This window comes from Panthera tigris, chromosome C1 (assembly GCF_018350195.1).
Source record: "Panthera tigris isolate Pti1 chromosome C1, P.tigris_Pti1_mat1.1, whole genome shotgun sequence".
NCBI lineage: Eukaryota > Metazoa > Chordata > Mammalia > Carnivora > Felidae > Panthera > Panthera tigris.
In genome coordinates, this window is record NC_056667.1 from 216768006 (window position 1) to 216782813 (window position 14808).

Consider the following 14808-nt stretch of genomic DNA (forward strand, 5'->3'; position numbering starts at 1 on the left):
GCCCCTCCTCTCCTCCCAGCCAGCCCTCAAGACACACTGCAGCCGAGCCAGATGGGACACACTCCACATGTACAATACAGTTCCTGGCATTTGCGGGATAGACTGGAGAGCAGGGCCTGCACTGTTTATCTAGCACAGTCTTGCGCACAGTAGGGACTCCAAGGCCTAGCAAATGAATCAAGTGGGGAGGCCAGGCCACCCAATAGAGTGTATCTTCCTCAGGTTCAGGAAGAGGGGCTAATCAAGGCAAGAGAGCTTGTGCCCTCCCCCGCCATCTGACACAGACCCCTCACTCTCAGGACCCTTGGGGTGGCCCAGGCGTAGGCATGCCGGCCTTGAGGCTCCCCCCTCCCCCCACCCTCCAGCTTGGGTTCAGAAGAATGGATGGGCCAGCACAGGGTCGTCGGCTGCCTCCTGTTCTCTGGGCAGACAGCAGGTGGCTCTGTTCCCCTTCATGTAGCCGGGGAACAGATTCCCTCCAGACCTGCGCTAGGCGCCGCGCTCGGTGTACCGCGGTGTAGGAACCAGCCACGTCGGAGATGTGCCCACTGCACTCGAGGGGGTGATTCTTTCCCTCCCACGCGCAGTGAGCACAAACCTGCTGGGTTCCTCGGGGCTCTCCTTGAATAGGCTGTCACAAGGCGGAACCACTGAGCGGGGAAAATAACCACCAGCATGGCTTTTTCATGTGTCCTACTCACACCTCTGCGCGGGGAAAATCTCCTTCCCCACGGCGCTCCCGCCCCCCGTGTACCCCAAGGAGCCCTTCTCTCACCCTCTATAACGAATATGCCCAAGCTTCTTGTCCTCTCCCCGTGTGAGTTCTCCGGGCCGGCAGACGACAAGTCTAATGCCGTCATCTCTCCACTCAAGTTCAGAGTCTTGATGAGGCTCCCCAGCCTCGCGTCTGCCTCCCCCCATCCATCCCGGGCAGCAGGTCCGTCTGGGCCGCCTTTCGATCCTCCCAAGAGCCCTGTTCCCTCCGACCCCAGGACCTTTGCGCATACCTGACGTGTCCCTCCTCCCCTGCGCCCACGCCATTGCTCACACCGCAGGTCTCAGCATGTATTCCAGTTCCTCACCGTGTGTCCTTTGGGGATTAGTAAGCGTCTCCCCGAGCCCTGGGACTGGCTGTATCCCCCGAGAATCCGAAGTGCCCACACCTTGGGGGAGAGCGAGATGCAGAAAGGAGGTCTTGACCTTTCGCAAAGGAGACCCCCGGGGCAAGAGTGCCCGGGACCTAGGGAGGGGGAGAGGATGGTGCCCGGGTTGAGCCTGAGGTGCCCCGTCTAGAAGACCCTCTCTGGCGTGGAAACGTGTTGGGCGAACACTGCAGGAGAGCCCGCGTGCGCGTCCCGGCGGAGGGTCCCGGGGACCCCGAGCTCGCAGCGCGCGGGGCGGGCCCGCCCCGCTGCGCCCCCGCGACCTGCCCGCCCCCGCCCCCGCCCCCAACCCCCTCCGGAGCCGCGGTGGGCGGGGCCAGGCGCGCGCCGCCGCTCCCCGCTCCCGCCCCCGGCGCCTCAGTCCTCGCGGGCGGCCCGGCTCGGCGGCGCGCCATGGCCCGGAGCCTGGGCGGCCTCTGGCTGCTCGTGGGTGAGTAGGGCCGGGGTCCCTCGGGCAGGTCGGGGGGAGAGGGGCGGCCTGGGGGCCCCGGGAGCTCGCAGGGGCGCGGGCACCTTTCCCGCGCGCGCCCGCGAACTCGCTTCCCCGCACCTGTGCTTGCCGGCCCCGCGCGGGCTCCCGCGTGTTAGCAGGCGCCTTGCAGCCTCGGCGCCGGGAACCGGGTCCGCGGCCCATTTATCTAGAAACTAGTTAAAACCGAGAATCTCTGACTGTCTCTCTCATGCAGCACTTGCTGATTTGCCAGCAAACCTCCCTAGGATGTCCTTTGCAAAAATGAGACCAGCCTTCTTCCTCGGGAACGTTTCCAAACCTTCTTGTTGTTGTTTGCTTGTGAACTTGGCACTTCTGTGTGCTAGAAATTCAAAGAGGGACTCTCGGTGAGGAGGCAGAGCATACTCAGCTTTCTGTTTGGGGAGAGATTATAAAACAAACCCAGCGACTAGAGGAACCTGCGCCACAGACTTAGCATAATTTACCTTGAAGTTGTCCTCATGACTTCCCTGTCAATGCTAAGAAACCTTGCTAAACTGCTTTAGCCACTGGACTCACTTCATGTAGTTAGTTACTTTTTAAGAAAAACTAAATACAGGGCACTTAAGCGGAAGAATCCAGCGGCCCGGAGATGCACGGCCGGCGGCTACTGCCCTGGTACTTGTGGTCTTTCCCCAGAACAGGTGATGTTGGTGGGGAGCACCTGAGTGCGAGTCCTGATGAGGGATGACCGCTGCCCTGATTATGTAGGGGTGGGGGGCAGCAGCTGGGGGCAGTGTGGCTTGTCGGCGGAGGTGGCCCAGGCCACCTGGAGGAGAGGGGTTAGGGACGCACAGGAGCCTGGTGGTTGCAGGCTGGCGGAGGAATCTCTCTGCATTTATTAAAACCCTTAGCATCTGCTTCCCTGCGATGTAATCTGAAAACTGATCTTGCCTCTTAAAGTGTTTTGGCCGAGGTTCTGTGTAAAGCAAAATCTTACAGTATTATTCTACCCTTTTGTGTTGGGATCCATTTGGCTTGACATGGAACTTACTGTCTTAGTTTCCTAAGAAATGAACATGTCCCTGCTAACAAGGCAGGAAGCCGGGTTGTGTCTCTTTTCTTTTAAGGCAACTAACTAAATGTCCTCACTGCTGTCCAGAAGCTGCACCCCCTAAAGCCTGTGTAAATAAACACTATTGTCATGATCACATGTAAAGTCTTTCCTTGTTTACCACGAAGGTAATACATGTTCTGGAAGTTCAAAGTCCTGTAATCTTAACATTATTCTGAGCGGTCTGGCTAATGTTTGTATCTTTATTTTCCAAATAAACGCCGCTTTACGAGGTTATCAGTAAATTAATGTCATTGGAGCCCAGCAGTAATTAGTAGAATTACGGAGCCCACAGTGTTTTCTTCCCAAATTATAGCAGTAGCCAGATCTCCCTTGGTGATGCAGATTTTGCTACCCAAAATAGCAATGTGGAATTTCTTTCTTTCTTTTTTTTTTTAAGTATGCTAGTCCATAGGCTCAAGAACTTAACCGTAACAGTTTTATAACCAAGCTGTTGTAAGCCTGGACTTTGTGTATATGCTTGTGTTTACAGAAGACTGGTATGACCGCATGCATTTTGTAAATTTTAAGTATAGCCACTGGAAAGTCTTTCATCAATCAGAAGAGAAGGATGTTTCCAGAGGAGCCAGGGTTATTCTGGGATGGCTGTGTTTGTTGGAAACCCCTGTATCTGTGAGCCCACCCTCACCCGGTGTGCTTCAGTGACATGCTTGTCTGTCACCTGACCTGGGAAGCAGGTGCCCTCCCTGGTGTGCAGGGAGGCGGGGGTGGGTGGGTGGGGGCATTGAGGGTTTTCTTGCAAGGCTGCTGTATTTATTGAAATATATGACTCTGTAAATACACGTATAAATGTTTGGGACTGACGGGGATGTCGTATAAATGTTTGGGACTGACTGGGATGTCGCAGGAAATACAATAAACGTGTCTACTTTAGATTGTGGTGCTGGTTTCAGTCTGGAGACAGTTCTAACCCTGGAATCCAAAGCTGAAGGATTCTTGTTTGCTAATCAACTCAGCGTGTTTGTTTACTCTCCCTGGGTATTTAACCGCAGGGAGAGAAATTTCTGGATTTTTGTCTCCCTCCCGTAGGCATGTTACGGTCAGGCCCAGGCCAGAGCTGTTGAGAGAGCTTGTACCCACGCTGCAAGTCGTAGTGAGCCTCCTGCCAAGGGAATGTTTTCGGTGGAGTCCTTCCTTATGGCAAATAGCTGGTTCTGTTCCTCCAGATTCCAACCCCCACCCCCCCCGCCGCCGCCCGGAATGAACCGATTCCACAGCTTCTCCTCAGTCAAAATGTGGGTCTGGCAGAGTGTGTGATGTGGTTGCCGCTTGTGGTGTGAATGCCAGTGCTGAGCCCCCAAGAGTGGAGCCCCCAGGTTTGGCTGCCAGCGTCCCCAGCCCTGGGGCGGGCAGAGCCCTTCCTTCCCGAGGCCAGGCCCACCCGGCATGGGGGGGCTCTCCCCTCTCTGGGCCCCGACTCAGGCCTGTCCGTCAGGATTGCCTCAGGGAGGGCAGGGGACCCTGGCTGAACAATCCGTTTCCTCCTGGAGCCGTGGGAAAAGCGGGCTCCCTCCCCTCGGCTGGATCTCCGAGTCCGAGCTGTCACATCCCATCCTGTGAGCCGTGGGTGGGGGGACCATGACAACACAGACGGACAGGTGCCTGCTGCGCGGCAGGCAGCAGAGCCTCTTCTCTCCCAGGCCTCAGGGGAGGCATCCTGAGGGTGTGTGGCAGGGAGGAGGAGAGCAGGAGTGGGAAGGGGAGAGGGGAGCCGGGTGGAGGCGGCCCCGTGCCCGCCTGCCTCTGCATGCCAGAGAGACAGGTGATGCCGAGAGAGGGGATGCCCGCCCCGCCTCGCACACAGAGCCCCCCGGTGAGGTGGCCTCGTCAACCAGACCTGCCTCCCTCCGTGACAGGATGACCCCCGCCGCTGAGTGACGTTCTGGAGAACTCACGGGCTCTCGGTGAGGATGGTTATGTCAGCACAGCGGCCCAGGAGGGCTCCCGACCTAAACAGGACCGTATTCATGTTAACATAATGAAGTGATTGTTGTCCGTGGAGAAGGTTTGTTTTTTCCCCGAAGATTGTTTTATTTCCGTATTTTCCTTGCCACGGAAAGACCTCACTTCCATCATCATCTGAAGCATGTAAGCACCCCCCTGGGAGCGCCCCCACCCCCACCAGGAGACGCACCAACCAGGCCGTGGGGGGCAGAGGCCTCGCTTCCTTTGTTCCTCATCAGGCCTCCCGCTGCCTCCTTTATTTGGTCCTCTGATGCCGCCCTCCCTGCCGTGGGCGGTCCCCACAGTGGATTCTGGGTGGGACCTCTCCCGCCCGGCCTTGCTTGCCTCCTGCCCCCCAGCTGCACGGCCCCCCTTCCAGATGTCTGCCTGCCTCTGGGAAGCCTTCCCCGGCTGCCCCTCCCGCCACCCCTGGGGTGGGCAACCACCTTCCCACCGGGTCACTCACAGGGGCTGGGGTGCAGGGGGACCTGGGTAGCACCCACCGTGCTCTCCCGGGCTCTGCACCTCCTGTGCCCGCAAGGCCCACCAGGAAGGAGTCTTCCTGAGCCACACGTGCCTGGGAGGGCAAAAGGCAGCAATTGGCCCAGGGAAAGAATTGCATACCGATGACCGCCATATTGTCACATGCTCTGACCCGTGATCAACTAGAATTCAAGCCGTTCACGTATCACGAAGCAAAACCACATGTCACAGAGGGAAGAGGTCTAGAAGGCATCATCACTTAAACAGAAACCTGGTGACACTGATACCCAAGGTTGGCTTTCTCTGTGTGTGTGTGTGTGTGTGTGTTTATTGCCTCTAGAAGATTCCATGGGTGTGATGGTCAGAGGAAAGATGGCTGCTGGCTGGGTAGGTGGACGGATAGGAGAGTGAAACCGTTTCTCCTGGAAACTCCTATGTGTCCTGTAGCTCAAGTGGGTCGTGTTGTGTCATGACAGGAAAGGGGTTCTAGTAGGTAGCCCGCTGCTGGAGGCTGCCCTGTTCAGCTTTGGACAGCCCCTCACCCCCGCAAGAATGGCCCAGCACCAACGTCTATGGGGCCGAGGCTGAGAAGCCCTTCCGTGTAAACACATAAACAGTGCTCTTTACGCGAAAGGAAATAAGCCATGGGGGTAGAGCTGGAGGTGGGGGCCCTTCTCCCGAGCCCTGAGCAGTTTTGGAAGAGCCCTCCAGATCCCCAGGGTGGTTATGCAGAGGCCTGAATCTTGGAACTTTCCGGAAGCCTCGATGGCTGAAGTGTGGCGAGAGGAGGGCTTTGAGCAAGGCGGGTGCTCGAGGAGGACCCGAGCCTGTGGGCCAGGGTAAGCCGTCCAGATTTCATCCCAGGGCAGTGGGGAAGCCTGAAGCGTGTTAAGTGGTTTGGGAGAGCCGTGGGCTGCTGTGCTGCGGCGGGTTGGAGGCAGGGGACCGGCGAGGGCTGGCGGGACAGGGGTGCAGCCGGAGGTTTGAGGTGGCAGGAGTGAGGGACGCGCCGTGGGTTTGGGTGTGGGCCGCAAGGAAGCAGGGAGGCACCGGGAGCTGCCGGGCGCCTGGCAGAGGCGGAGGGTGGGGGTCCACCGCGGGGCTGGCGGGGAGGACGCATGGCCCCCACTTAAATTCAGACTTCAGATAAACGACCGACCGTTTTAGTATAAGCCTGTCTCGTGCCATACTTCTAAATACTCGTGCTTAGCTGACGTTCAGATTTACCTGGACGTCCTGTATTTTTATTTGCTGAAGCTGGGAGCCCCAGTCACAGCAGCCACGTTCCCCTTGGACAGTAAGGGACAATGGCAGGTAGGCCGGTGTCCACACAAGCGCAGGGCCCAGAAGAGAGGTACGGCCGGGAGAGACATCTGGGGTAACATCACAGCCGGGAAGGTGTGCGAAGCACAGACAGAAGGGATGAAGACGGGTGCTGGCCGGGGACTAGCAGTCGAGGCCACGGAGAGGAGACAGATGTGGCTGCAGGGTGCCACTGGGCACTTTGACAGGGGCAGCATCCGTGGGGCCCCTGAGAGAGGGGTCAGCCGGGGTCAGCCAGAGAGACTGCCGACCTCAGGTTCCCTCTGGGGCGCCCTGGTTTTAAATATGCAGATCTCTGGTCCACCTGGGCCGTCTGCCCGTTTTCTAGCTAAGTGGCTATTGGGGTTTGAATGACAGTTGCTCTGATTTATTGACTGATCGGAGAGGATTCACATCAAGACCAGCTGGTTAGGAAGCCGCACTCAGTGCCTCCCCGCTCCAGCAGGACCCCGTTTCCCCCGCGGGTTCCTAGCAATTACTGCAAACGGGCTCCCCTCCCCTATTTATTTTCTAACTGGCCGCTGCTGTCCTCTAGGCTCCTTTTCGTATGTTTGTGGTGTGGTTGGTTGGCCTCTCTCCCCGCCCTCGGTGTCTGGCAGGGCTGTCTTCTGGCTTTGTTGCCGTCCTTCTCCCCCTTGACTCTTTCAGACACGTCATGAGATCGTCTCGGGGCCCCTTCACTTTGTTTTCTGCCCCCACTGGCTGGGACGGTGTCTCTTCTGCCAGCAGCGTCCCAAACCTTCGGTCTTTCTCCTTCGGGAGCAAGATGCTTTTTATGTGATGTTATCTCAGCTGGGTGAGCGGGGGAGGAAGGAAGGAGAACGAGCCTTCTTTCCATGTGTGAGCTCTGTTTTCTTGATGTGAAGGAAGAACCGCTAACTGCCGCCGCACTAACAGCGGGAGGAGTTGGGAGCTCTCTGTGGCGGCGGGGGGGGGGGGGGCTGCTGGCGCCACGGAGGGGGGGGGCACAGGTGGAGAGGAGGTCTGCATGCGAGCCTCGAGCCTTTCTGGGACAAACGGGGTCTCCCCAGGTGCCCGTGCAGACCCAGGAGTCTGCCGACCGCTGCTCGTCTTGTGTTTTGCTCCTTCGTCGCTAGGTCAGGTGGCTTTGGGGCGTGGCATTCGCGGCACTGGGTTCTCTTCCCAAAAGACGGGCGAGAACTTCCATCCTTTCCGTCTGTATCGGGGCAGTTTGCGAGGCACGGACGAGAGACATCCCCCAAGAGCTGAGGACCCCCATTTCCACCCAGAAAACCATCTGGGTGGAGCCCCTTCGGGGCTGAAGAGAGCAGACTCTCATGGGTATGGGTCCGCCTGGGTTTCCTGTTTCTCACGGCGAGGACCCTGTTTCACATTTTCTGTGAACTTGTCCGTTTTACCCAACGTGTAACGATATAGACAATTATCTTATTTTTCTACTTGTGCCTGTGGACGTGTGCCCTTTTTTGGCCCGATTCGCGAACTGAGGGTTTCGCGTTGTTCCTTGATGGACGTGGACACGCGGGATCTCTTGTCATCTGTCCCCCAGTCCCACCCCCAGCAGACCAGTTCTTTCTCCTCAAATGCTGAACCCGTTTGCTTTTCTTCTTAGCACTGAAACTTGTCCAGTCCATTCTCTGCTTGGCCTCTTGGCCGCCTTCCCCAAGTGTCTGTCTTGTGGCCATTGTTAATATTTTCTAGATTTTCCGTGTGTGTGGCTGGCTTCAGTTTCCTCCTTAGCCTCTGAATTCTTTGGAAGCAAGTTTTTTAAAAATCCCAACTGCTCAGGTTTTTTGGTTTCTGCCCCGATATTGCTGCTTTTATTGCATTGAGGTCATGGACCACCACTGTGGTTTGTCAGGGCTCCTTCCTGGCCTTACAGAATTTTCCCTTGGTAAGTGGCCCATAAGCCCACGGGAAGAGGGTGAGGTTTGGTGTGTCGATTCTGGTCTTCGTAGGAAACTATATTATGTAGGTAACCTTACTTATTTTAGTTTTCCAGCTCTGCCAGGGGCTGAGAGCTAGAAGCTCACACCGCTGTTGTGATCCCGTGCGTTTTCCCTGGTTGAGCCGCCGTGCGCTGTGCCGGGAGGGACAATAGGGAACTCGCGCCTGTGACCCCTGCAGGTCACATCTATGTGGCTGGTTCTTACATTCATCCCACTCATTGCTTTGTCCATTTTATTTTATTTTATTTTATTTATTTATTTATTTATTTATTTATTTATTTATTTTTAGCATCTATGTTTTGAGAGACAGACACAGAGCATGAGTGGGGGAGGGGCAGAGAGACAGGGAGACACAGAATTGGAATCAGGCTCCAGGCTCTGAGCTGTCAGCACAGAGCCCGATGCGGGGCTGGAACCCACGAACCACGAGATCATGACCTGATCACAAAAGTCAGACGCTTAACTGAGTGAGCCACCCAGGCGCCCCTATTTTTTTATTTTTAATTGCTGTAAAATATACATAACATAGGGGTGCCTGGGTGGCTCAGTTGGTTGAGCGTCCGACTTCGGCTCAGGTCATGATCTCATGGTCCGTGAGTTCGAGCCCCACACCGGGCTCTGTGCTGACCGCTCAGAGTCTGGAGCCTGTTTCCGATTCTGTGTCTCCTTCTCTCCCTGACCCCCCGCCATTCATGCTCTGTCTCTCTCTGTCTCAAAAATAAATAAACGTTAAAAATAAAAAAATACATATACATAACATAAAATTTACCACCTTACCCGTGTCAAGGTTCTGTGGCACAAAATACGTTCACGTTGTCGGGCAACCATCCTCATCATCCATCTCCAGAACTTTCTCGTCTTCCCAGACTGTAACTCTGCCATTAAACGCTGACTCTTCATAAACACGAACACCCCGTGCCCCACCCCCCACCATCTGCTTTCTGTGCCTAGGAATGTGTACTTCATAGGAGTGAACTCATACAGTACTGTCTTTTTGTGGCTGGCTTGTTTCACTGAGCCTGATATCTTCGGGATTCACCCACCTACAGCATGTGGCAGGATTTCCTTCCTTTTCAAGGCTGAACTAGGGCGCCTGGGTGGCGCAGTCAATTAAGCATCCCACTTCGGCTCAGGTCATGATCTTGTGGTTCATGAGTTCGAGCCCCACGTCGGGCTCTGGGCCGACAGCTCAGAGCCTGGAGCCTGCTTCCGATTCTGTGTCTCTCTCTCTCTCTCTGCCCCTCTCCCACTTGTTCTCTCTCTCTCTCTTTCTCTCTCTCTCAAATATTAAAAAAAAAAAGTGTAGATAGGCTGCATTTTTATCTGTTCATCTGTTGGTGGACACCTGTGTGGCTCCCGGCGTCTGACTGTCACGAGTCGTGCCGCTGTGAACACGCGTGTGCACGTATCTGTTCGAGGCCCTGCTTTCACGTCTTTTGTGTGTCTGCCTGGGATTGCTGGCTCAGATGGTAGTTCTGTGTTTACTTTCCCGGAACTGCCATTCTGGTTCCCACGGCAAGGGCACCATTTTGCATTCCGTCAGCAATGCTCAAGCGTTCCAACTTGTCCACATGCTCACCAACACGTGTGATTTTCTGGTTTTCTGAAGGTAGCCATCCTGGCAGGTGCAAGGTGCCCGTCACTGCTTTCCAGGTGGAATTTAACTCTGTCAGCGATGATACTGTGGTTTATCGGTTTTTAGTCTGACGTTGTCTGACTCCACTGCCCGGTCTTTGGGTGTTATTCTGTGTCGGTCAGGTTTCGGGCCCGCTTTAGCATCCCATTTTCTCATGGATGCGGGGGACACGTGAACAGGTGCCCCCACGTCTAGCACAGAGCAGGCACTTCTGGGGGGGGAGGGGAGGAGGGAGGGAGGCAGGGTGTCTGGGCCAGAGCAAGGGGATGGTGGGCTGGGTCTGCCAGGAGATCCTGGTCAGGTGACAAGCAGAGAACCTGCTTGATAAAGGCTTCATCGGAGAAACTGCTGTTTGAATGGCGAATGAAACGGGGCTGCGGCCTAGAGGACTTTTCCTTTTCTCCCTTGACTGGCTTCTCAGAGAAGAGCCGGGGCTGGGGATTCCTCTTGCTGGGGATGGAGAGTCTTTTGGGGGGCAGACGGGACCCCTGGAGGGCAGTCAGTGTGCTCGGAGGGAAGCACAGCAGTGGTGACATGCCCAGAGACCACGTGGGGAATGCCAGAAAGGACCGCGGCAACCACACAGGGGCTGGCACTGGGGCCTCCTGCCCGCTGGGGACAGGGCTTGGTGACTGAAGGGCCTGGTCTGGGGGAACCAGAGGAACCAGCCATGAGGGAGGCAGGAGCAGGTGCTCCGAGAGGCCGGGAGCTCCTCTCTCAGGGCCTGGGCACCTCAACCTCTAGAACACTTGTCTCCAGGCCTTCCTGGTCCCGCCCCGTCGGTGCCATTCTGAGACCACCTCCCCCAGGGAGCCCCCTGCACTGTGGTTTATTTGTAAATCGAACACCTGCGCCAGTGCCCTGCGTTGTCATTAAACACACACCAAATAGCCTTCTTTGACAGGTGAGCTCTGAAAATTGGTTTATAAAATCACAGAATTCCTTTTGCCCTCCTCTGGTGGTACCACAAGTCCCTTCAGGATGCCAGTGATGGCCGTGGGATTGAGTCTGGGTGCCGGCCCCTCCAGGACTCCGAGGGCCCCTTTGGGCCGTCTGTCCTCACCTTGACCTCTCCGCTGGTGCCCCTCTGTGGGAGCGGTCCTCCCAGTGAGGGGGCAGGGGGGGAGGCCTGCACCTGCTTCCCTCAGCACCTGCACGCCTCCAGGCATCACTGTCGGTGGCTGGGTGGCCATCCATCGCGTGGACCTCCTGCCGCTCGAGCAAGACCCCTCTCGACCGCTCATGGGGAGGATGGCCCCGAGGAAGCCGGCCTGCAGAGATGCCTCCCTTCAAAACTCCTGTGGACGTCGGTCATCCACAGGCCTTGGGGCCGCCTTGGGGGTCCCTGGCACTGAGCTGGCCGGCCTCACTGTCTCTCCCAGGTGTTCTGAGAGGAGCAAGTCAGGGATTGCCTCCTGGCTGCACCACTCCTGGGCTGTGTGACTCTGGGCAGGTCTCTTAACCTCTCTGAGCCCCCACTGTCTCCATCTGTTAAATGAGAGAACGAGAAAACCTGCCGTACTGGTTACTTGCAAGGATTAACTAGACCGATGCCTGTAGAGGGCTTAGGACAGGACTTGGCCACTTGAGGCGTGGTTGTCGCCGCCCTGGGCGGGCGTCCCCAGCGTGAGCCGTGGGAGGAGAAGCACTTCTGGAAGTGGTGCGTAACAGACCTAGAGCCGGGCCTTCTTTCTACCCATGATGCCCAGCTTGCTTCCAAAAAAAATACAGATGGTGGCTCTTGGCGGAGACACAGATATCCTCAGGCGCCCAAATGTGACATGGTATCGTGTCCCCAGCACCAGCACCCTCTACAAGAGGTGAAAGCAACAGTATTTAAAAGGAGAGACGAGAAGACCATCTCCTAAGACCCAAGCCACTCTGAGCTTTCTAGAAGCCAGAAGAGGCCTGAGAAGGGAAGCGGGCCATCACTGGCGAGGAGTGCAAGGTGTCCCAGTGCATTCACACCTACGCTTTCCGTGCCGTCAGCCCCCAAACTCCCCAGAAGCCGCTGCAGGTGGACACCGTGTTCAGGGAGGTGCAGGCCCCGAGCTCCCGCATTCGGCTCAGGACCGGGTCCTCCTGGCAGCTGCCCCGGGGTCAGAGGAGGGCTGTGCACTGGGCAGCCAGGAAGGGATGGCTCGTGGGGCCTTGACGCCCGAGTAGGGAGTTTTTACTGGACACACGAGAGGTTTAACCTCTTTTTCGGTGGGTTGTCATCTTGGTTTTTGTTTTCATTTGTCAGAATAGGCTGATGGATGAGGGCAGCGTGTTCAAACCGAGTTCCGAGTACGTCATTCCCTGGGGCACTCGGCGACAGGCCAGGCATGTAGCGTCCTGGGGATTTGGCTCCCGAGGGGGTATCCTGGGGAAGTGGGTGGCTCTCCCTGCTGGCACCACTGTAGCGGGGGCCCGCGGAGTGAGGATCTTCCCGACGGTGATTAGAAGATCTGGAAAGAGCAAAGAGGTAACATTTTACCAATCGTATGTTTTTGTGGGATTTTTAAACTGTTTTTTAAGTTTATTCGCTTATTTTGACAGAGAGAGAGAGAGAGACAGCGAGCAGGGGAGGGACGGAGAGAGAACCCCAAGCAGGCTCTACGTCGTCAGCATGGAGCCTGACCTGGGGCTCGATCTCACAAACCGTGAGATCATGACCTCAGCCGAGATCGAGAGTGGGACACTTAACTGAGCCACCCGGGCACCCCTGCACTTACCAGTTTTAAACAGTTGCAGGGAGGTGTAACTGACCTAGAGTAAACTGAGTATGTTTGAAGTGCACAATTTGGAAGGTTCGGACATACGTGTATACCTGTGTGTGGACTCAAGACAGTGAGCCCCTGAAAGCGTCCCGGCCCCTCCCAGCCTCCCCCTCCTGCGCCTCCCATGTCCTTCCCCACCGTCACCCCTACAGGCCACTGGGTTCAGGCCTCCAGTGTCCTGTGAGTTGCCAAGGGAGGCTCATGTCGAAAACCCCACCAAGGTGGGCTGTTCATTTTGAAGTGGGCTCGCTTCCATGAAAACACGTCCTCTGGAAAGCATTAGCCCACCTGGTGCAGGAGGTTCCCATTTCACAGACAGAGAAACTGAGGCCCAAGAGGTGATGAAGCCTGCCCGGGCCCCAAGCGAGGCCTCCTCTGTCTGGGGTCTCTGGAGGCTCGCAGGCTGCACTCCCCCTTCCCCCACTCACGGGCACCTCTGGGGGGTCTGCACTTCAGCCTCCAGCCGGGTCACCCTGCAGGAAGGCCTCCCTGCAGCTGCCCCTCCCCCACCCCAACCCCCCCCCACCCTTCACCCCAGCTGCCCCCCGACTGCAGCTCTGGAGGACGGTGTGGGCTCTCGGGTTCTCCCTCTGCAAATAGGAAATCAGCCAGAGCAGGATGGGCCCTTCCTGCCAGATCCGCAGGCACAGACCAGGGACCCGTAAAATGGGACATATGGGGTTCACATCCTGGGCCCCTTGTGTCTCGTTGGAAAACCTAATATTAAAGGTCTCTCAGTGCACCTGTCCTGCAGCCCTGAAGCCCAGGGTCCCCCAGGGGAGCCCGGCCTCCCTGTCTTTCCGGCCCCCGGTCACCTTGCCTGAGGGTCCCACTGCCCTTGTGTGGCCACCATTGCTGCTCAGGTCAGGGGCGTTTTCTGCTGTGGAGAGAGGGAGCTCGTTCTTGGAATTCTCCCTAAAAGGACACCTAATTCTTGACGAATGCACATGCCAGGGAAGGCTGCTGTCCTGACACGCCAAGGACGGAATGCTATCTGCTCACGGCCTCCGCACACGGCCTTTTAAAGACAGAGTTACGAGTGATTTCGTTCGCAACCACACAGGAACAGAACCCATCTGGCCCCAAACAGCGGGGTTTAAAACTTCTGGCAGTTTTAGTCAGTTTTAAAATGGTAAGGTACTCTCTCTCCAAGGAAAGAAACCCCATGAGGCTTGTTTAAGAAAAAGGGGTGCCTGGGTGGCTCAGTGGGTCAAGCGTCCTGACTCGGCTCAGGTTTGTGGGTTCGAGCCTCCTGTCCGGCTCTGTGCTGACAGCACGGAGCCTGCTTGGGATTCTCTCTCTTCCTCTCTCTCTCTCTCTCAAAATAAATAAATAAACATTAAAAGAGAGAAGAAAGAAAGACACCTTAAACCAGGCACCTGGGCAGCTCAGTCAGTGAAGCCCCTCCGTCCTGTGTCTCTGTCCCCGCTTCCTCGGGTGCTCCCAGGAGCCCCTGGGGGTTTCTGTCACCCGTGGCCGAGCGTCCTGACCGAGAAGCACATTCATCTTTGCCCTGAATCTGACCCTTCCTGCACGGGAGGGGAGCCCACAATGGAAGCGCCCTAGCTCCCCTCTCACACAGAACACCCGCTGACCCTCTGGTCAGCCAGTGTCACTGTCCCAACGACAGAGGACAGATGTTAACGTGCACGCACGTCAGAGAGGGTGGGAGAGGCGGGGCCACAGATACTGTTCTGAGAAAAGAGAGCTGCTCCAGCCCCCAAATGAGGCTGAGGAAGTGGCCAGGGGAACGGCTGGGGACAGCTGGGACCTCTCGGAGGAGGAGGAGGCCACAGCCACGGACAGGCCACGCTTGGGGAAAGGCGTCTGTTCCCAGTGGGGAGATAAGCAAGGTGCTGGGGGCAGTGAGGGCTGGGGACAGAGGGGTGACTCTTGGAATGAGGCTGGATGGGCAGCTTGGAATTCCTTCCGGAAGCCGGTGTCCTAGCACCCCTGAGCTCCCTGTGAGTCCCCAGCACCTCTCTGTCCACGGCCGGTGGGCTT

General features: G+C 56.8%; 1 protein-coding gene across 3 annotated transcripts in view; it reads left to right on the plus strand.

Moving 5' to 3' along the window:
- Nucleotides 1-1511: 1511 nt before the first annotated feature.
- The window catches only part of RAMP1 (receptor activity modifying protein 1), a 53152-nt gene continuing 39855 nt past the window's right edge, over nt 1512-14808 (plus strand). For 2 of the 3 annotated variants that reach the window (XM_042995832.1, XM_042995834.1), the window contains exon 1: nt 1512-1593. In XM_042995832.1, coding sequence (XP_042851766.1) covers nt 1557-1593 — 37 coding nt within the window. In that variant the 5' untranslated portion in view covers nt 1512-1556. Of the gene's footprint in view, nt 1594-14542; nt 14658-14808 lie in introns of those variants that run through there. The other variant, XM_042995833.1, reaches the window with a different exon arrangement.